The sequence below is a fragment of the Dendropsophus ebraccatus genome, chromosome 3 (assembly GCF_027789765.1).
Source record: "Dendropsophus ebraccatus isolate aDenEbr1 chromosome 3, aDenEbr1.pat, whole genome shotgun sequence".
NCBI lineage: Eukaryota > Metazoa > Chordata > Amphibia > Anura > Hylidae > Dendropsophus > Dendropsophus ebraccatus.
Window position 1 is genome coordinate 190,641,605 of NC_091456.1, and position 24,076 is coordinate 190,665,680.

A 24,076-nucleotide genomic window follows, 5' to 3' on the forward strand; every position below is an offset into this window, starting at 1 on the left:
TGGCTCCTTTTTAGGGACCAATCCTAAGGGGGAGATGCGAAAGTTAGGAAAGGGGGGGTGCAGAAAAAGGTCCCGCAACCCTCCCTTCCCGAACTTCCTTCATTATTTTGTCCCTAACCACGGCCTCATGCAAGGACACAGATTTTAAATTGTCCACCACCACGCATCCTAAACCATCATAAGGCGGAACATCAAAGCCAATTGAGAACCCATGAATAATCAATTCAGCTTTCTGCCTGTCTGGGAACCTGGCGAGATGAGCAACATTCTTTCCAGGCTCAAACATTTCATCATAGTTAAACCAGGCCATACCGCCAAAACTGCGGTATGCCTCTAATATCTTATCCATGTGCCGAAATAAGGAGGAACACAGCTCAGGGCGCTTCTCTCCCACTACAGCACAATAGATGGTTTAATAAGCATGTAACCAGTTAAAAATAGAACGAGGTGGTGACTTTTTAACATCATCAGGTTTATCATCTGTACGCTTCACCAACACATCCTTACTAGCAGGTAGCAATGACATCACATCTACAAATTCACCCTTCCAGATTTTTTCCTTCACACATAATTGTAAGTGGAAGCCAAGCGGTGACATCACACAGGCTAGAGCCTCTTTAACACAAATCTCAGGCACATCAGCACCTTCTCAATCACTGGCGTATTACAAGAAGCAGAGCGCTCTGCTCACAGGCTAGAGCCTCTTTAACACAAATCTCAGGCACACCAGCATACTTCTCAATCACTGGCGTATTACAAGAAGCAGAGCGCTCTGAACCTGGAACTGACACATTAGGTACAGCAATCGTACTCTGAGACCACACATTAGCCAGCGATGGACTGCTATTAAACCCTTTAGCTACCAGGGCACAAAACTTTTTCACAGCATCATTGGCAAACAAATCACTCCTGCTCACATCAGGGACAGGACCCACATTGATGTTCTCACCCACAGCTGCTGACTCCTCACCACGGATCTGCTGCGGTGTAAACTCCTCTGCGGCACTCTGCTGGGATGCGGACACTTGCGGGGCTGCGGACACCGGTGGGGGCGCGGTCACCTGTGGGGAGGCTGCACCGCGGCTCCTATGGGAACCTCGGCTATGATGGCGATGAGCCTGGGTGCCGGGGGTACTGCCAGAAGGGGGCGGCGGGAGGGGAGCGGAATCAGCTCTCTTACTGCTCCTACTCCGCTTAGATGGCCGCTCCCCCCGGCTGCTTCTTCCACTATGCCTCCTGTCTTCCGCAGCACTCGCCTCTTGTAATACCTCCGGGTCTCTAGGGGGCAGTATACGGCACACAATTCTCCTGGATGGCCCCGCCTCTTCCTCCACACGCTCGGGAGCAACTTCCTCAGACACCGGCTCTGCTAGACACCGCCTCAGCCATGCTTCACCTCCAGCTCCTTCTGCCCTCCGGATAAGCTCAGTGAGAAGGCTCTCTATACCGACTATGGCAGCTGCTGAAACCTGTTAGCTATGTGACAGGTACTGCTGAAGCTCTTTTACAGGGACACACTAGCAGCCTTGCTATGCTTACAAGCACCGCTCTAGCCCAGTGTGCCCTTAGCTCTTTCACAGAAACCAGCAATACACAGCACCGAGCAGCTTCTTCTGTACAGCTACTCTGACTGACACAGCTGAGAGCCGGCTCCCCTATAAATACCATTCCAAATCTCCCGCTCTCAGCCAGCTGACCAATCCAGAGGGCACCTTTCTATTTTTAGCTCACTGTATTCCCACACAGCTGTAATCACCAATCACAACGCTGACTGTTGCTAAGCAGAATCTCCAAGGCTTGTGGTACCTGTAGGAATAGAAAGAAAGGGGGGGAGAGAACAACTACCACATACATGTAAAACCAAACTTGTACTAAAAAGGGGGGTGGGGGCGCAATCCCGTGTGTCCCCCTTTTATAAAGGGGGGCCCTTTACAGTACATGAGGTGGAGGCAGTGGTACAGTACATGAGGGGGAGGCAGTGGTACAGTACATGAGGGGGAGGCAGTGGTACAGTACATGAGGTGGGAGGCAGTGGTACAGTACATGAGGAGAGGCAGTGGTACAGTACATGAGGGGGAGGGGCAGTGGTACAGTACATGAGGGGGAGGCAGTGGTACAGTACATGAGGTGGGAGGCAGTGGTACAGTACATGAGGGGGAGGGGCAGTGGTACAGTACATGAGGGGGAGGGGCAGTGGTACAGTACATGATTGCATGGAGGGGGCCCCAAGCTAAAATTTTGCACCAGGGCCCATCAGCCTTTAGCTACGCCCCTGCATGTACATTACACACATACAGCTCAGCTACATGTACATTACACATATATATAGCTCAGCTACATGTACATTACACATATACAGCTCAGCTACATGTACATTACACACATACAGCTCAGCTACATGTACATTACACACATACAGCTCAGCTACATGTACATTACACACATATACAGCTCAGCTACATGTACATTACACACATACAGCTCAGCTACATGTACATTACCCACATACAGCTCAGCTACATGTACATTACACACATACAGCTCAGCTACATGTACATTACACACATACAGCTCAGCTACATGTACATTACACATATACAGCTCAGCTACATGTACATTACACATATACAGCTCAGCTACATGTACATTACACATATACAGCTCAGCTACATGTACATTACACACATACAGCTCAGCTACATGTACATTACACACATACAGCTCAGCTACATGTACATTACACATATACAGCTCAGCTACATGTACATTACACACATACAGCTCAGCTACATGTACATTACACACATACAGCTCAGCTACATGTACCTTACACATATACAGCTCAGCTACATGTACATTACACATATACAGCTCAGCTACATGTACATTACACATATACAGCTCAGCTACATGTACATTACACACATATACAGCTCAGCTACATGTACATTACACATATACAGCTCAGCTACATGTACATTACACATATACAGCTCAGCTACATGTACATTACACACATATACAGCTCGGCTACATGTACATTACACACATACAGCTCAGCTACATGTACATTACACACATACAGCTCAGCTACATGTACATTACACACATACAGCTCAGCTACATGTACAGTACACATATACAGCTCAGCTACATGTACATTACACACATACAGCTCAGCTACATGTACATTACACACATACAGCTCAGCTACATGTACATTACACATATACAGCTCAGCTACATGTACATTACACATATACAGCTCAGCTACATGTACATTACACATATACAGCTCAGCTACATGTACATTACACATATACAGCTCAGCTACATGTACATTACACACATACAGCTCAGCTACATGTACATTACACACATACAGCTCAGCTACATGTACATTACACATATACAGCTCAGCTACATGTACATTACACACATACAGCTCAGCTACATGTACATTACACACATACAGCTCAGCTACATGTACCTTACACATATACAGCTCAGCTACATGTACATTACACATATACAGCTCAGCTACATGTACATTACACATATACAGCTCAGCTACATGTACATTACACACATATACAGCTCAGCTACATGTACATTACACATATACAGCTCAGCTACATGTACATTACACACATATACAGCTCAGCTACATGTACATTACACATATACAGCTCAGCTACATGTACATTACACACATATACAGCTCAGCTACATGTACATTACACACATATACAGCTCAGCTACATGTACATTACACATATACAGCTCAGCTACATGTACATTACACACATATACAGCTCAGCTACATGTACATTACACATATACAGCTCAGCTACATGTACATTACACACATACAGCTCAGCTACATGTACATTACACATATACAGCTCAGCTACATGTACATTACACACATACAGCTCAGCTACATGTACATTACACACATACAGCTCAGCTACATGTACATTACACACATACAGCTCAGCTACATGTACATTACACACATATATACAGCTCAGCTACATGTACATTACACACATACAGCTCAGCTACATGTACATTACACACATACAGCTCAGCTACATGTACATTACACACATATACAGCTCAGCTACATGTACATTACACACATACAGCTCAGCTACATGTACATTACACACATATACAGCTCAGCTACATGTATATTACACACATACAGCTCAGCTACATGTACATTACACACATACAGCTCAGATACATGTACATTACACATACAGCTCAGCTACATGTACATTACACACATACAGCTCAGCTACATGTACATTACACACATACAGCTCAGCTACATGTACATTACACATATATACAGCTCAGCTACATGTACATTACACATATACAGCTCAGCTACATGTACATTACACACATACAGCTCAGCTACATGTACATTACACATATATACAGCTCAGCTACATGTACATTACACATATACAGCTCAGCTACATATACATTACACATATACAGCTCAGCTACATGTACATTACACACAGGGCTCTGCTGCAGGCATATATAACATACACAGCTCAGCTACATGTACATTACACATATACAGCTCAGCTACATGTACATTACACATATACAGCTCAGCTACATGTACATTACACACATATACAGCTCAGCTACATGTACATTACACACAGGGCTCTGCTGCAGGCATATATAACATACACAGCTCTGCTCCACACACATCACTTCAGCTCATCCAGCACAGCAGAGTCCTGCATACACTGAGCAGCAGCCCCTGATCATGTGACTCCTCCTCCTCCTCCATGTGACTGATCACATGACTGTGACATCATGGCAGGTCCTGGAAGCACAGGGGAAGCACACGGCTCCTGTACAGCTCTGCAGGTGGAGGGATGTGTGGAGTCTCTGCAGGGAAGGCGCTGGGGGACACAGTTAGATGCTGGTAGGTGAAGGACACTCACGGTTCCTGTCATATATCTGACTGTTCTCCTATAACTGCTGTGATTCTGTGGTGCTCAGTGTCCCGGATGTTCCGCTCCTCCCTCCAGGATTGGGAAACATCTCAGCAGTTTGTGTGCAGGATTACAGCTTGACTCCATTCACTTCAAGGAAACTCAGCCGCAATACTGTACACAGCCTGAGGACAAGGGTGGAGCTGTTTTTGTTAAAATTTAGGATATCTCCTTTTAATAGAAGCTCAGACAAGATGACGGCCATCATAACCATGTATTAGTGGAGGGGGACATAATGCTGGAGGACGGGAGATTATACCGGGGGAGGAGGTAATACTGGGGGATGAGAGGTTTCGGGTTTCTGTAGATTACACACCGGTTACATTCTGGTTTCTTGTTACATTAAAAAATACTGGAATCTGATTGGTCGCTATAGTCTCCTCCCATCATCTGCACAAAGTTAGCAGATTCGCTATTGTGTTCGTATCTATTGCGAATGACGTCTTATTCAATGCGAACGATTTGCGAATGTCTTGTGAACGAGCAACGATAAAAATAGGTCCAGGTCTTATAAAGCGATCGATTTTTTTCGTTCGGTCGTTAATCGTTAACTGCATTTCAACCGAACGATTATCGTTTAGATTCGAACGATTTAACGATAATCTGAACGATAATCGTCCGGTGTAATAGGGCCCTAAGTCTATTCCTACAGATATGTAGCAAACAACAGCTGCAAAAACAGTCCGCTCACCAAATAGGTAGTGTGAACTGGGCACGGAGAAAAAATTGGCGGGCTTACTCCCACCATATTTGTCAATATGCCAACAACCAATTTTTTAGCACGTGTTAAAAAATATTTTCTAAAAGATAATCGATGTTCACAAGAAAAGTATAAACGACGCATTTCGGACTAAACGTCCTTACTCGTGGCTCAAATATCGATGTTCTTTTAGAAAAAATTTTAACATGTTCTAATAAATTTGGATTTTTAACGCATTCTGGAGCTGGAGATCACCTGTTATCTATTCCTAAAGATATAGACTGCTTTTGCAGTTTGTATCTTATACTTTACCTAATCCTTCGTAGCGGTGCATTGTGGCCGGGTGCCGCCATCTTGATGACGTCACTTGCGTTTCAGCAGTGGAACGCATTGCTGGAACGCAAGGGACGTTATCAAGATGGCGGCGCCCGGCCACACTGCACCGCTACAGAGGAGTAGGTAAAGCAGGGCTGTGGAGTCAGTAAGCCGCAGCTCCGACTCCGACTCTTAAATTTTATCAGGACCGACTCCGACTCCTGAATTTTATCAGGACCGACTCCTGACTCCGACTCCTGCTCCTTCATAAATGGCCGGTCATATACCAGGGGAGTTATTTATCACACTGGCTCAGCAGCTTCTCTCTAATGTCCTACATGATCCTGGGGCGACTTCTGAGGGAATAAGGAAAGATATAAAGCAGCTTCTCCTGTGTGTGCAGTGGATGCAGCTAGTCTCCAGCCTCCATGTCCTGAACAACTCACAACTAGACTAGATGGAGCAGGTGATCTTTTCCTGCTGACAGTCTTCTATGTTTCTAACTAAATATTCACCATACACAAAGATACACTGCTAACAATGCCAGATACCTGTAATATAGAGGGGTCACACATAGTGATCTTGAGAGTCACTGTGGGGGCACGCAATAGCACACACACAGCCTGCTGCAGCCATAGCACACTTATACACACAGCCTGCTGCAGCCGTAGCACTCATACACAGCCTGCTGCAGCCATAGCGCACACACTTACACACACACACACACACACACACACAGCCTGCTGCAGCCATAGCACACTTATACACACAGCCTGCTGCAGCCGTAGCACTCATACACAGCCTGCTGCAGCCATAGCGCACACACTTACACACACACACACACACACACACACAGCCTGCTGCAGCCATAGCACTCATACATAGCCTGCTGCAGCCATAGCGCACACACTTACACACACACACAGCCTGCTGCAGCCATAGCACTTATACACAGCCTGCTGCAGCCATAGCGCACACACACACACACACAGCCTGCTGCAGCCATAGCGCACACACTTACACACACACAGCCTGCTGCAGCCATAGCACTCGTACACACAGCCTGCTGCAGCCATAGCACTCGTACACACAGCCTGCTGCAGCCATAACACACACACACAGCCTGCTGAAGCCATAGCGCACACAAACACACAGCTGCAGCCATAGAACACTGAAGAAAAACACACAATCCTCTCCCAGAGAGAAAACACAACACTGAGGACAGAGGTTACTGCTACACTACTTATGTCTTCTCCTCCTCCCCTATATTACACAGGATATCTCCATATTACACTGCTGTTCATATACAGTCATCCAGCATTCAGTAGGAGAACAGCACAGATCCCCCCCCCCCCACACACACAATGGACTCTTTCAGCTCAGAAACAAACTGCTAAATAGTGACCGACAACTTTTCCCCGACCATCCCTATCTAATAGGGCCAGTGTCCTATTACTGATATATTCCCCAACCACCCTTATGTAATAAGGCCAGTGTCCTATTAGAATGTTGCTCATAAAATATATTGATGAGTAAAATTTTTTAAATTCATATCAAAACTCAATTCTAAATTTTTTAAAGAATCTTTTAAAGCTGGAGTCGGTACATTTTTTTCCAACTCCAGCCAAAATTAGCTCCGACTCCGACTCCACAGCCCTGAGGTAAGTGTAAGATACAGACTGCTACAGCAGTCTGTCTCTTCATGAAGGCTATTTATGAAGATACAGACTGCCTTTGGAGATCACCTGTTATCTATTCCTAAAGATATAGACTGCTTTTGCAGTCTGTATCTTATACTTTACCCACTCCTTCATAGCGGTGCTGTAAGGCAGGGCGCCATCTTGATTCCGTCACTTGCGTTCCGACGGAATCAAGATCGCGGCACCCAGCCTAACTGCACCGCTACGAAGGAGTAGGTAAAGTATAAGATACAGACTGCAAAAGCAGTCTATATCTTTAGGAATAGATAACAGATGATCTCCAAAGGCAGTCTGTATCTGACAGTCTGTGTATTGAGTGGCGGGCAAAGGCTCATGGGAGCCCTTCCTGTCACGCGCCGACTCTTTTAAAAAGAGCCGGCGCGCAACAGTAAAGGAAAATTTTAATAAATTAAAAATGCGGCCGAAAAATTAATTAATAATATTTACAAATATTGTTTAAAAATAAAATAAAATTAAATGGAGGAATAAAAGAAATTATTATAATCGGCCGTGATTGGTTCTCTTTAAGCAATAATCTTTCTGTGTGTATGCAACGATCAAACGAATAACGAAAATTCGTTTGTGCGTCATTGATCGCATGTTACATTCTCTCATTTTTTTTTCCAGATCACCTTCCTAGACGCCAGGATCCTCTGCTGATATCTTCTATATAAGAGACCGACCCATCAACCATGGAGAGAGACAGAGACAAGATGGCCGAGAGGATAATAACCCTCACCCTACACATACTCTTCCTGCTTACTGGGGAGGTGAGGGATTCTGGGAGTGATGTCATCATGACATCATTCTTATCTATGGAATAACAGATGGATAGGACTGGAGAGGTGAGGGATTCTGGGAGTGATGTCATCATGACATCATTCTTATCTATGGAATAACAGATGGATAGGACTGGGGAGGTGAGGGATTCTGGGAGTGATGTCATCATGACATCATTCTTATCTATGGAATAACAGATGGATAGGACTGGAGAGGTGAGGGATTCTGGGAGTGATGTCATCATGACATCATTCTTATCTATGGAATAACAGATGGATAGGACTGGAGAGGTGAGGGATTCTGGGAATGGATGGAGTGATAGTAATGTGTCTCTCCATACACAGGATTACACAGTAGTGAAGAAGTCCTCTAGTGGGCGCTGTGGGGCCCCTGGGTGTGAAGGATGGGGAAGAACCCTGAGCCCAATCCCGAGGCCCCTGATACATGAGGAAATGGAGGAAGAGAAGATCCTAGAAGTCACCAACAAGATGGTGGAGCTGCTGAGTGGAGAGGTGAGACTGTGGCTGCTGGGAATGCTGGGACATTATACAGTAACACCACTGGAGGAGTGGGGGGGATGACTGTGTGACCATTGTGTGTGTCAGGTTCCTATAAGGTGTCAGGACGTGGCGGTCTATTTCTCCATGGAGGAGTGGGAGTATGTAGAAGGACACAAGGATCAGTACAAGGATGTGATGCTGGAGGATCAGCAGCCCCTCCCATCAGCAGGTAATAGACAGGACTATATACACACCTCCTCTCTGTATTATCTGGATGGAAAGAATGAATTCAGTCTCTGTATGTGTTCCCTCCAGTCAGATCCAGTAAGAGAACAGCACCAGAGAGATGTCCCCGTCCTCTTCTTCCACAAGATCAGGATCAGGTAGATGGAGATGTTCCCTATGATCTGTACATCCCACCTGACTTCTCCTCCTGTCTGATGACTTTTACAATATTTCTCTCACATCTTATGAATCAGGGAGAAGATGGGAACAATATTAATGCTCCAAAGACGAATGTGAGCAGTGATGAGCAGTATAAGGAGAACATCACTACATGGAAGGATCTGAACTATATTAATGTTACAGATATGATTATTAAAGAAGAAGAAGAGACAGATGACAGCAGTGATGAGCAGTATAAGGAGGACATCACTACATGGAAGGATCTGAACTATATTAATGTTACAGATATGATTATTAAAGAAGAAGAAGAGACAGATGACAGCAGTAATGAGCAGTATAAGGAGGACATCACTACATGGAAGGATCTGAACTATATTAAGGTTACAGATATGATGATGAAAGAAGAAGAGACAGATGACAGCAGTGATGAGCAGTATAAGGAGGACATCACTACAGGTAACCGCCCAGGTGAGTAGTGACCACTAAATGCAGAGAACAGTCACACATTCTCCTCAGTCACCGGGTGTAACTATTCTGTGTGGAATATTATAAGCTCTGTGTCCTGTCAGTTTTCCAGCTATATAATCATTCAGCCTAAGGTCTAATATAATATAGATGAGGATGTGACGCGGCTGCAGGTAATAACACATGATGTGTGTATAATGTATGGAATACAGTCATATAATATGTGTGCGCTGTGCCGCCCTGTAGCTGGGTTGTGCTTCACTATCTGGAGAAAAGTCCTGCACTGTAGTCTGATTAGTGAAAGTATCGGCATCACCAGATCGCTGTCTGTGCTCCTTCAGCGCTGCCGCTACACCGACTGCTTAGCATAGTGACCTCAGAGTGAGAAGGGCGGCTAAAAAAGAACACACGATATTTCAATCTACTATAGGTAGTAATATGAAAGTAATTATCCAGCATTAGGAAAACATGGCCACCTTCTTCCAGAGACAGCACTTTTCTCTGTTTTGGGTGCAGCTTTTGCAACTCAGTTCCATTGAGGTGAATAGAGCTTAGTAGCAAACCACACCTGACCTGGAGAAAAGAGTGGTGCTGTCTCTAGAAGAAAGTGGACGTATTTTTCTAATGCTGGATAACTACTTTAAATTGCAGTCTGGTGCATGTAAAAAGTATGAAAGAGTCTAAATTGTAGTCTCTTGCTGGTGAGAAGATGAAAGAAAGACTTCTCCAAAACAGATCTTCTGCTATGAATTACTAGAAAACACTTGGATGGGGGAGGGGGGGGGGTTACGAGACGACGCACATATCCTAATGAGAGTAGAAGGCTAAAGAGGGTAAGCAAATTAAACTTTAAGTAATTAGGTAAGAGGGTCATTTCCTATGCTGTTGGTTATTTGCCATGGCTGCAGCAGGGTGTGTGTGTGTGTGTGTGTGTGTGTGTGTCAGAAAAGCGGTATTCTCTATCACTATGGCTAACCCCTCTATATCACTATGGCTGAGCCCTCTATATCACAGGCATCTGGCATTGTTATGTGTATGGTGAATATTTAGTTAGAAACACAGAAGACTGTCAGCAGGAAAAGACTCCAAGAAAAGATGTACTGACACAACTGTTGCAGTTCTCTTGTCTTTTATATTCAATATTTTGAAAAGTTACAATAGAAAGATCATTCAGAGCATAATCACACCCAAGTGCATCGGATACTCAAATGGTCACAGTCGTTGCTGTTGGAGTCCTTGTATCCTTCAGTAGGCAGAGACCTCCATGATGTTCGGGAGGCCAGATGGTGGCGTAGTGACGCACGCGACGTTTCGGGGAGACCTTCCCCTTTCTCAAGCGTATAGCAAATAAGCGAAACCCATCACCATTTATAACAGTTCTGACGTATTCCAATTTCCGATCATGACGTCACAATCTGGACTAAAAATGTAATTAAACAAAATTTCACTTATATAGACATTATACAAAATTCCTTTTTATCCATAATTCATAATGATTTACATCTTTTTATCCATAATTCATCATGATTTATTCCACTTTATAGTAATTTATGACTTTGCAGCCGGTGGAAGTATATTGGCATATATAAAATTTAGCCACCAGGTGGCGACCTCGTCGAGCCCACGCTAAATCACAAGAAACATTGGAAACTGCACAATTCATTCAGTCCTTTGGGATATTGGGATTCGAGAGCACAGATCCAATAAGTTTCCTTCTGCAGTAGTTTCTTCCTTAGATCGTTCTTATCCTCACTCCATACCTCTTCTAGCACTGTCCATCTGAGTTCACTTACCCTATGGCCTTTTTCTGAAAAGTGTTTTGCTAAACCGGTTTCACCAAATTTTCTTTTATTTTCCTCCTCCTCCTCTCTCTGTTCTCTCTGTTCCCTCTGTCCAAACCTCCTGATTGCTGACCTGTGCTCATTTAGTCTCTGTTTTATTTGTCTACTTGTTTGACCCAGGTATACATCTCCGCACGGGCATTTTAATTAAATATACGACATTAGATGAGTTGCATGTGTGCATTCCTTTCAGTTGTATGGTGTATCCTTTCCTAGGGTGTGATATCTTACCCCCTTTGATAATACTTGTGCAAGTTTGGTAGATTGTTTAGCGAGAGACCAAAATTCATATATAGAAAAGGGAGGTCTATCTCTGATTGGTGAGAGCAGACATTGGCGATAGAACCAAATCTAGACAGGCCGTTTTGGCAACAGAGAGAAATGGTACGTTTCCATGTCTGCAATGTCAAAATTATCAAAGGGGGTAAGATATCACACCCTAGGAAAGGATACACCATACAACTGAAAGAAATGCACACATGCAATTCATCTAATGTCGTATATTTAATTAAATGCCCGTGCGGAGATGTATACCTGGGTCAAACAAGTAGACAAATAAAACAGAGACTAAATGAATACAGGTCAGCAATCAGGAGGTTTGGACAGAGGGAACAGAGAGAGGAGGAGGAGGAAAATAAAAGAAAATTTGGTGAAACAGGTTTAGCAAAAGACTTTTCAGAAAAAGGCCATAGGGTAAGCGAACTCAGATGGACAGTGCTAGAAGAGGTATGGAGTGAGGATAAGAACGATCTAAGGAAGAAACTACTGCAGAAGGAAACTTATTGGATCTGTGCTCTCGAATCCCAATATCCCAAAGGACTGAATGAATTGTGCAGTTTCCAATGTTTCTTGTGGATTAGCGTGGGCTCGACTAGGTCGCCATCTAGTGGCTAAATTTTATATATGACAATATACTTCCACCGGCTGCAAAGTCATAAATTACTATAAAGTGGTATAAATCATGATGAATTATGGATAAAAAGATGTAAATCATTATGAATTATGGATAAAAAGGAATTTTGTATAATGTCTAGATAAGTGAAATTTTGTTTAATTACATTTTTAGTCCAGATTGTGACGTCATAATCGGAAATTGGAATACGTCAGAACTGTTATAAATGGTGATGGGTTTCACTTATTTGCTATACGCTTGAGAAAGGGGAAGGTCTCCCCGAAACGTCGCGTGCGTCACTACGCCACCATCTGGCCTCCCTACCATCATGGAGGTCTCTGCCTACTGAAGGATACAAGGACTCCAACAGCAACCATGCCGGAAGGAACGATGGTGACCATTTGAGTATCCAATGCACTTGGGTGTGATTATGCTCTGAATGATCTTTCTATTGTAACTTTGCAAAATATTGAATATAAAAAACAGGAGAACTGCAACAGTTGTGTCAGTACATCTTTTCTTGGAGTTTCATGATTAAGGGAGCGCCTTAAATCCCCTATAAGTCTGACACACCACAACCAATACAAGTTGGTGCACACTATGGGGGAGATTTATCAAAGGGTGTAAAATTTAGACTGGTGCAAACTACCCACAGCAACCAATCACCCCTCAGCTTTAGGCAGTGCTGAAAGGAAACCTGAGCTGTGATTGGTTGCTGTGGGTAGTTTGCACCAGTCTAAATTTTACACCCTTTGATAAATCTCCCCCTTTGTGTTTGGATTGATAGCAGGAAAAGACCACCTTCTCCATCTAGTCTAGTTGTGAGTAGTTCAGGACATGGAGACTGGAGACTGGCTGCGTCCACTGCACACACAGGAGAAGCTGCTTTATATCTTTCCTTATTCCCTCAGAAGTCGCCCCAGGATCATGTAGGACATTAGGGAGAAGCTACTGAGCCCGATCTATTTTACACCAGTGTGATAACACCCTGGTGTCTGACCGGTCATTTATGAAGGAGCAGGAGTCTGAGTCGGTCCTGATAAAATTCAGGAGTCTGAGTTGTAGCTGCAGCTTACAGACTCCACAGCCCTGGTGATAGCAGAGTTATCAGCTCTATTATTCTCATCCTGGATAACTCCATTAATAACAGATATCAGCTCTTTATAAGGAACCTATCAGAGTCCAGGAAGAAGATATACACAGCATCACCTTCATCCAACACCTATGTGTCAAAAACTCAGTCAGGTGATTTGCCCCCAGTAAAGCCATGCTGGTTGGGATCCAGCAAGTGGTTGACATATAGGTGGTCAATTATTTTTTTATTTTTTTTTCTTTCATTAGTTTTACTACTAAGCTTCTAGATTCTTCTCCCTGACACTTCCTGTGGATGGGAACAGATCTGATCATTCTTTTTATGTTACATAAAAAAGAGTAACTTTCCATGTCTGCAATATGTTTAAGCTTCTATTACTGGGAAATCAGAGAAATGGTGTTTTCTCCTTTGCAGATGATTCTACCAGGAGCTCAGGGGGACATCAGATCTCCTCAGAGGATCATATCACACAAGATACATATGAGGAGCTGTCCACTATCCCAGATACACCCTCAGCCCCTCACAGCAAAGATCTCTCATCTCATCCTGTTATACAAGTCCCATCTTCTGCTCCATCACAGCAAGCTGACATTTACAGAGAAGACGATGAACATCAGAGAGCAAATACAGGAAAGCCTCAGTTTTCATGTTCACAATGTGAAAAATGCTTTTTTCATAAAAAATCTCTTAAGAGACATCAGAAAATTCACACAGGGCAGAAGCCATTTTCATGTTCAGAATGTAAGAAATGTTATGCTGAGAAATCAGATCTTGTTCAACATCAAAAAACTCACACAGATGAGAGGGCGTTTTCATGTTCAGAATGTGGAAAATGTTTTGAAAAGAAATCAAATCTCATTCAACATCAAAGAATTCACACAGGAGAGAAGCCATTTTCATGTTCAGAATGTGGGAAGTGTTTTACTTACAAATCAGCTCTTCATTCCCATAAAATCATTCACACAGGTGAGAAGCTATTTTCATGTTCAGAATGTGGAAAAAGATTTTCTCAGATATCAGTTCTTATTCGCCATAAACACATTCACACAGGGGAGAAGCCATTTTCTTGTTCAGAATGTGGGGTATGTTTTAGGCTGAAATCAAATCTTATTAAACATCAAAGAATTCACACAGGTGAGAAGCCATTTTCATGTTCAGAATGCGGGAAATGTTTTAATCACAAATCAAGTCTTCTTTGCCATAAAAACACTCACACAGGGGAGAAGCTCTTTTCATGTTCAGAATGTGGGAAATGTTTTTACCACAAATCAAGTCTTCTTAACCATAAACGCATTCACACAGGGGAGAAGAAATTTTCATGTTCAGAATGTGGAAAATGTTTTAATCGCCCATCAAAACTTTTTGAACATCAAAATGTTCACACAGGGGAAAAGCCATTTTCATGTTTAGAATGTGGAAAATGTTTTTCTTGGAAATCAAATCTTCTTAACCATAAACACATTCACACAGGGGAGAAGCAATTTTCATGTTTAGAATGTGGGAAATGTTTTAATCAGAAATCATATCTTATTGTACATCAAAGAACTCACACAGGGGAGAAGCCATTTTCATGTTCAGAATGTGGGAGATGTTTTACTCAGAAATCGAATCTTATTGCTCATAAAAAAAAACACATCGGGGAGAAGCCATTTTCTAGTGGACAATGTGTTAAATGAATATAAAGAATTCTAAATGATTATGAAGGAAAAATCTGCATTATATAGTAAAATAGTCCAGTGTATAACATTAGTAACTGTACTCACTGCTCTTACTGACAGCAGCTCCCTGTGTACCCCATAGAGATATAATCAGCCTCCCCTCCTCCAGCCTGTGCCGTCCTGCTCTGTGGTGATTCTGTCCATAAGATGGCCGTGCCCATGCCTCTTCCCCAGTGTCCTCCATAGGTATAAACAGGCATTAATGGGCCACAAATAACACATTTTGGACACTATAAGACACATAGAGGATGGAAGTAATAGAGAGGAGTAGCTAGAGGGGAAAGAGAATAGAAGTGAGAAGTGTTGTGTGCAGGAGATGGTGTCATACTACCTGCTGGACCTTTATTCCATTCATCATATCGAAACAGTGACTACAAACATAAGGGAACAGTCCTAAAGCCTGGATAAAAAAAATAAAAAAATACTATCAACATATGATGAAAATGTGATAACCAGGACACCTGATTGTCCGTTTTATGTATTAGCTGACCGAGTCTTTGTGCCCATTTCTGCGTTTCACCATCGAGTATTTGCCCTTTCACATTCGGTGCAAGGACGGTGAATCCGCGGCTTGAATACCTGTTATCTTTGGTTGAAGTCAGACATCTCTTTTGGATGTACGGAATTTTCTAATTTGTGAATGTACTCTCTTTTCTGTACACATTTTCTTTGTGTTGTACTTTGTTATTCCTATGCAAAATCAATAAAATCAGATTTACCAAAAATAAAAAAATAAAAAAAAACATATGATGGAGGCAAATAAACTAAGTTGCCGAAACGCCATAGAGATTAGAGAGGGACGTTACTCGACCCCGGGAATTTTGGACATCGCTTTGAATACTTCTATTATCTTCAGTCTTCTGGATTTTTATATTTGTTTCATTCTTTTTTCATTGGTTGGTTGCTGCCACTGCACTGCATATGGACTGGACGTATTACCGTATTACCCCGCTGCGCTTCTGTTTTCGTCTGTCCTGCTCGGCGTGCGTCCCCGCCTCCTAGGGCGTGTGCGCGCGCGTCAGCTGTCACAGATTTAAAGGGCCAGTTCGCCCTTAATTAGCTTGTGCACCAATCACTCCCTACAAATCCCAGCATGCCCTGTCCCTCGTGTTGGAGCCTCTACATGCTATGCGTTAGCGTTTGGCCCAGCCCTGCCCATTGTTCCTGCCCGTTGTTCTGCTGGTGACTACTAGCCGTGTGACCATCTGCCCTTCTACCTGCCTGCCTGCCTACTGTGCCTGCTACACCTCGTCTGCCGTCACTAGCAAGCCAAGCCAGGGGTAGCGACCTGGGGGTCGCCTGCCACAGCAAGTCCGTCCCGCCTTGCGGTGGGCTCTGGTGAAGACCAGCGGCCCCTTAGACTCCGCTCCCTGGTGCGACTTACGCCATCGCTGGTGACGGTCCAGTGGATACACGACTCCAGTCATTACAACGTCACAAAAGTATTGTGCAAAGTTTGACTTAGGAGTAGTAGTTGATTCTCTATTTATTCCAATCGTCTATAGATCACACGCTTGGGGCAGGTGGCAAAAAAGTTTTATTATTATTTACCCTAACACCCTATGACAGCACCTCTGGAGAGGACCTCCCACCGCAGGACAGGAAACCTGAGAATATAAAAGCTTGACACACCTCTCCAGACCTCAGTTCAAGTTTCCTGTCCTAGCGGATGGGAGGTTTGAGAAGACGCTCCTGTGTGAGCGGAAGAAATAAGTTTGACATCCCAATCAGGCCGCAAGTCCTCCATCTGCTTTGCACAGTGAGGCTCCCTGCAGGCATAAGTCTCTCCCTCGGAGCAGCCTGGAAGTCTGTTGGGGGGACTCACCGGACGGCCGCACGGCTCTGGGCTGTGGGACCGCGACATGATCTCCTGGTGGGGTAGCGTGGTCTCGCGGTGGAACGCCGGCATCCGTGAGTGTCGGCTTCTGGTTTCCCTGGGCGTATGACGTCAGGACGCACGGCAGCGTGCACGTGCTTGGTTGATGTCCGGCGCTTCCGGATGACGTTACGGCCGGGTCGTGTCACTTCCGGCGCATCGCCCGGGAATCCCTTATTTGAAACCCCAGCTGCTGTGATCGGCGTCCGAAGCCTCTTGCGTTCTGAGGCACTGACTCCCATCAGCCGGCCCTACTACTACACAGAAAGGTCTGCTGGTACACCTCTTGCAGTAATGTCGGAACCTCCAGGAGGGGATAAAGGACACCATGATCGCTCTGAAAGGGGTGAAAAGAGAAGCTCAAGGACCTCTAGTCCGGTACCAGTGAAGACCAGGGTTTGGTGAGAGGTCCTTTTATCCTTATGTTTATTTTAATGGAGTATTTGTTTGCTGTTTGTATTTTAGAAATCAACACCAACCTCTAAGTCCTCCAGTAAATCATCTGAAAGGCATCACCGCAAAGAATGCGGTGAATGCAAGAAGGAGCTTAAAGGACCCTTTTGACCTAGGCAGGACAACAGCAAGAGATTTAGGGTCTCTGGGAAAGGGAAGGGGGTTCCTTTTCTCAGGTAAAGACAAACCCAAAGATTCCCAATGACAATCGTCCAGTGGGGGGTCGTCTGTCCCGTTTTCTCCCAGCCTGGAGGGAAATTTCCTTCAGTCCCTGGGTGTTAAATACCTTAGCTTGGGGACTGCTGTTGGAGTTCGACAGCACTCCCCCGGACAGATACCTTCCCACCAGACTAATGTCAGACGGGGAAAAACAGATAGCACTAGAAGGGGAAGTACTCTCTTTAGTGGACAAAAATGTTATAATCCCAGTCCCTGTGGATCAACAGGGAAAGGGATTTTATTCCCCACTGGTTTTAGTAAAGAAACCAAACTGCACCTATCGTGTCATCATCAATTTAAAGAGTCTCAATGTCCATTTAAAATACAAAAAGTTTCATATGGAGACTCTCAAGTCAGCTATCCATCTTCTTTATCCAGGGTGCCTGATGGCATCGGTGGATTTAGAGGATGCATACTATCATATCCCTATCCATCCATCGCATCAGAAGTTTCTGAGGCTAGCGGTGAACATCAAGGGGCAATGGTGTCACTTCCAGTACAAAGCCCTCCCGTTTGGGGTCTCTCAGGCCCCCAGAGTGTTCACGAAAGTGGTGGCAGACATGGTGGCTTTCATCAGGACCAAGGATATAGTTCTCATTCCATACTTGGACGACTTCCTTCTAGTGGCGGACACAACTCAATCCCTACTTCTCCATCTAGAACAGGCTTTAGATATAATAAAACATCTAGGCTGGAACATCAACCTAAAGAAGTCCAATCTGATCCCATCTCCCCGCTGCATCTTTCTAGGATATCTTTTGGATTCAACAGTTCAGATGACATTTCTGCCGGAAGTCAAGAAACAGGTAATCATGGACAGAGTTCAGACCCTGTTTTTGACCTTCAAGCCATCCTTGAGAGAGGCTATGTCGGTCTAAGGACTTTTGACATCATGTATACCAGCGGTAAGGCGGGCACAATCCAGGTCCAGAGACCTACAACAGAGCATCCTGACGTCTTGGAGCAGAACCAGGGAGACCTTAGACCGTCCCTTTCTCCTGCCTTCAAAAACCAGATTGTCCCTCCGTTGGTGGTTAAACCTAGACAATCTCTCTTCAGGGATCCATTGGTCTCCTCACCCAATAGTGAGAATTACAACAGATGCCAGCCCATGGGGATGGGGAGCCCACATGGACAACCAAACTCAGCAAGGTCGTTGGACCTTACAAACCAAACAAAGCTCTTCAAATTACAAGGAATTACTGGCGATACAACTAGCTCTGGAGAACTTTCAACCCCAAATCAAACACAAACATGTGGTAGTTTATTCGGATAACACAACAGCGGTGTCTTATGTGAACCGACAGGGGGGCACCAGGTCCCAGACACTCTTGAATCTGTCCTATCAAATTTTTTCCTTTGTAGAAATAAACTTGACATCACTAGCAGCAGTCCATCTGAAGGGAAAGGAAAACAGAGTTGCAGATTTTCTCAGCAGAGTACAACTAAGGCAGACGGAGTGGTCGCTGAACGAACAGATATTCCGCCTAATTCTAAAAAGGTACGGCACACCATCAATAGACCTGTTTGCAACAAAAGGAAACCGAAAACTAAACAGGTTCTGTTCGTTGAAGCCTCTGGACAATCCAACAAAGATAGATGCTTTTTCCCTCAATTGGGGGAAGGAGAAGGGTTACGCCTTCCCTCCATTCCGTCTGATTCCAAAAATCATCAGGAAAATCCGGGAAGACAGGGCGACAATACTCCTCATAGCTCCATTTTGGCCCAGAAGGCCATGGGTTACTTGCCTAAGGAAAATGTCAGTAAATCAACCCTGGGTACTTCCCGACATCAAAGATCTTCTGTCGCAGGGCCCAGTGGTGCACTCGGACACTCCGAACCTACACTTGACTGCCTGGATGCTGAGCGGGGCATCTTAAAGAGAAGGGGATTCTCTGACAGTGTAATCAATACATTCCTGGCAAGCATAAAGGACGTTACATCTAACATCTATTTTCGAGTCTGGCGCGCCTTCCTGAGGTTCTCTAAATGTAAGCATGATCCTTCAGACAAACCCAACATTCCTCTTGTGCTCAGCTTCCTGCAGGCTGGTCTAGAGATGAACTTAAGTCCAAGTACGCTGAAAGTTCAGGTCTCGGCTTTGAGCTCCTTCCTAAATTTTAAATTAGCAGATAATACCTTAGTAAAGGGGTTTATAACAGCGGCCTCTCGTCTCAATCCACCCAAAAAGACATTGGTGCCTCAATGGGACTTAAACCTAGTCCTGGATGCCCTAACGGCGACTCCCTTTGAGCCCATAGACGATATCTCAATCAAGATGCTCACAATCAAAATGGTGTTCCTTCTGGCAATAACAACTGCTAGACGAGTGGGAGAAATACAAGCTTTATCCGCTCATCCTCCATATACACAGATCCTAGATGACAGAGTAATTATGAGAACACTCCCTACCTTTCTCCCGAAAGTAGTTTCAGAGTTTCATAAAAATCAGGAAATTATTTTGCCATCATTCTGTAACAATCCTAAAAACCAGAAGGAAGTGGCTTTCCATACTCTGGATGTAAGGAGATGCTTGCTGAAATATCTTGATAAAACAAAGGAGTTTAGGTCTGCTGAAAATCTGTTAGTTCAATTCTCAGGGCCCAATAAGAGTAAAGCAGCTTCCAAAGCTTCTGTTAGTAGATGGATCAAACAATCAATCTCTCTAGCCTATACTAGTAAGAATAAAGATCCCCCTCCATTCTTCACAGCTCATTCTACTAGGTCAATGGCAACATCCTGGGCTGAGAGGGCTGAAGCTACCCTAGATCAAATTTGTAAAGCCGCCACCTGGGGCTCGGTCCACACTTTCTTTAAGCACTACAGAGTACAGTTAAGGCCATTATCTGATTTATCCTTTGGCCGGAAAGTCCTTTCGGCAGTAGTCCCCCCCCCCCCCCCCCCCCCTAATTAATTATTTAGCTTCTATTCTAATTCTCCAGGGGTGCTGTCATAGGGCGTTAGGGTAAAGACACGATTACTTACGGGTAATCTTGTTTTCGGTAGCCCGTGACAGCACCCCTCATGCATACCCTACCCTATATATATATGGACCGGATGTTGCCTAGATATTGTTTACTATTCCTTACTATTACCTATGTTGTTTTTTTTACCTCCGCTGGAGTACTTTTATTTGAGCTGAGGTCTGGAGAGGTGTGTCAAGCTTTTATATTCTCAGGTTTCCTGTCCTGCGTTGGGAGGTCCTCTCCAGGAGTGCTGTCATGGGCTGCCGAAAACAAGATTACCCGTAAGTAATCGTGTCTTTCTGTACCTAATACTGGGTTTAAGCGGAGGAGCCATAGAGTTTCAGTATCGTGCACTGAGTATAATTGGTTTATTATATGTTGATAATTATATCAATGTGAACAATGGCCTTATGTCCTTAATGGAAGAATATCTCATATTCTCTGTTTAGTCTATGGCAGGGGTGTCAAACTCAAATAGACAGTGGGTCGAAATTAAAAACTTGGACAAACTTGCGGGCCAACCTTAATATTCATTGAAACTTACAAGCAGAATATGTGGAACTTTCAGAGTGGCCTGCAGCGTTCCTGGCACTGTCAGAGTGCATCATCAAGTACTTTGCACTACAATAAATGATATGATAAATCCTCAAATGTTTTTTATATATATATATATATATAGTGTCTCACATAGTAATAGTGTCCCATATAGTAACCATTCCCCCACAATACTGTCCCATATAGTAGCCAGCTCTCACAATAATGTTCAATATAGTAGCCAGCCCCCACAATAGTGGCCAATATAGCAGCCAGCCCCCACAATAGTGCCCAATATAGTAGCCAGCCCCCACAATAGTGCCCAATATAGTAGCCAGCCCCCACAATAGTGCCCAATATAGTAGCCAGCCCCCACAATAGTGCCAAATATAGTAGCCAGCCCCCACAATAGTGCCCAATATAGTAGCCAGCCCTCCCAATAGTGTCTCATATAGTATCCAGCCCCCACAATAGTGCCCCATGAAGTAGCCAGCCCTAGCACAATAGTGCCTATGTAGTAGCCAGCCGTAAAACAATAGTCCCCATGCTATAGCCAGCCTGTGCCCTGAATGCCGCTGATACCTCTAGGGACAGGGGCACTGTTGGTCCTCTTGCTGCTGGAAACCGGTCATGTCTCTGATGCCCGACGTGTTCAATAGCCAGAGCCTCATGTGCAGCTGCTCGCCCTTTATCTCCTGCACGGAGCTTTGGCTCACGCGCCAGGAGGAGAGGAGGGGGAGAAGCCGGATCTGCCTGCGGCCTGGACGGCTCCCCAACTCGCCCTTCCCCTGGATACAGCCCCTATACTTACGCCATCCTGCCGATCCCGCTCCTGCTGAGGAGATATGACTGCCGGCTCATCTGCGCGGACGGCAGTTTCTCCGCGGCGAGATCGACATCAGGAGCGGGATCGGCAGGATGGCGTAAGTATAGGGGTCGTATACAGGGGTAGAGCGAGTTCGGGAGCCGTCCAGGGGTGACAGGTTCCCTTTAGCTCAACAGATGATAGTATGGGCGGTCCAGAAGACCGCCCATATTATAATCTGTTGCAGTGTCCTATCGGCGGGCCAGCTCTAGGGAATCAACTGCTTTCCTAGGCGGGCCAAAAATAATGGCACGCGGGCCAGAGTTTTACATGTCTGGTCTATAGGGTTCCAAGTGTGTATCCAGAAGAACTCTAATGCTATTACTGAAAGGGTGATTTGGGTGATTTGTATCACCCCTCTTCGAATGACCATCCCTGTCCAAATTATAACGCTGAGGCCGGCAGTGAGAAAATAACACCAAACACGTGCGTTGGTATCGCTCCTCTCTCAGCAGGGTGCACCACTTTATTGCAAATACAGTGGGGTCTTATACAGTTTAGGGTGGGCTCAAAATGGACAAGAATATACATGTTAAGTTCTCATTGGCTACAGTCCAGAGACAGGGCACAGTTCTTTGTATATTCATGACTTCACAGCAATGGTCTGGTACTTCTATTTAGGGCCAGGGCTCCTCTCAATACATCCAGGATGGGATAGCTTGATTGACAAGAGGGTCTGTTGTCCAGCAGCATGGCAGAAACAGAAAACCTTCACACGCAGATTCCATATGCTAAATATATATTGGGCTAAGACTGAAGTTAAGGAATAGCAATGGTTTTTGATATATATTTATATTATTATATACCTTCACAGTCCCCCCTAAAAACAATTGCAATTCATAAACTTTCCCTAATATCCCTTGGGGCCTTTGAGTCCGTCTGGTCCCAGGCGGGTAGGGTAAAGGAGGTTTCACCAATTTTGAGACGAGAGACCCCTAATGGGTCACCCCCCTTTGTACTTGGACTTCCCAGGACCAGGGGACTCCCACTAAATTATCCCTGAATCCTATTTTATGCTATTACAACCTTGATAATATTTGGTCGTCTTAAGAGAGGGAATATCATCGGAATCATAATCATTTCCAATTTACTTTAATGTTACAACTCCCCAATATCTAGAGTCATCACATTAAAATTATCTTTCACCCAAAATCTTATATCATTATTAAACAAAACCCCTCATCTACCTCTCCTAAATCTGTCTGTTGCTATTGACAGAAACCGGTGCGGTCATAACTGGACTTAAAAACAAATCAAAAGACTTATAGAAAAATTAAAAAAAAAGAGTTCAATTACACAAAATACACTGTCTGTGAATGTCCTGTTTGGGTGTGTTTATTATAATTATGTGTAATGGTCTACACATATGTGACCATGACAAATATACCTCTATATGTCTGCATAACCTGTTTACAGTTATATATGTATAGATATTGTACTATATACTATGTTCTTATTTATAACTAGCAACACTACCCTCCATATGATATGTAACCATGAATAGTGCATATGAAATTATGAATAGTGCTATACTAAAATGGTATCAGTAGTTTATAAACGTGCACTCCAATCCAATACAATCCAATTGTTCATTGTAAAATCAACCCATCATATTTAACATTTCCCCCCTCATGAGGGTGAGATACATTGTATCGATCCTTCAAAGCATTAAGATTTTTCAATGAACAATAACCTTAGAAGCAAACCATTACTGAATCTTCTTT

At 44.2% G+C, this 24,076-nt stretch overlaps 1 protein-coding gene across 1 annotated transcript in view; it reads left to right on the forward strand.

Annotated features, from left to right (window-relative positions):
* LOC138786619 (uncharacterized) overlaps nt 1-24,076 on the forward strand; it is an 84,865-nt gene that overhangs the window by 14,420 nt on the left and 46,369 nt on the right. Inside the window, 5 exon segments of the mRNA XM_069963600.1 lie at nt 14,414-15,298; nt 15,300-15,410; nt 17,781-17,844; nt 18,060-18,855; nt 19,353-20,665. Of these exon segments, the coding sequence (XP_069819701.1) occupies nt 14,414-15,298; nt 15,300-15,410; nt 17,781-17,844; nt 18,060-18,855; nt 19,353-20,665 (3,169 nt within the window).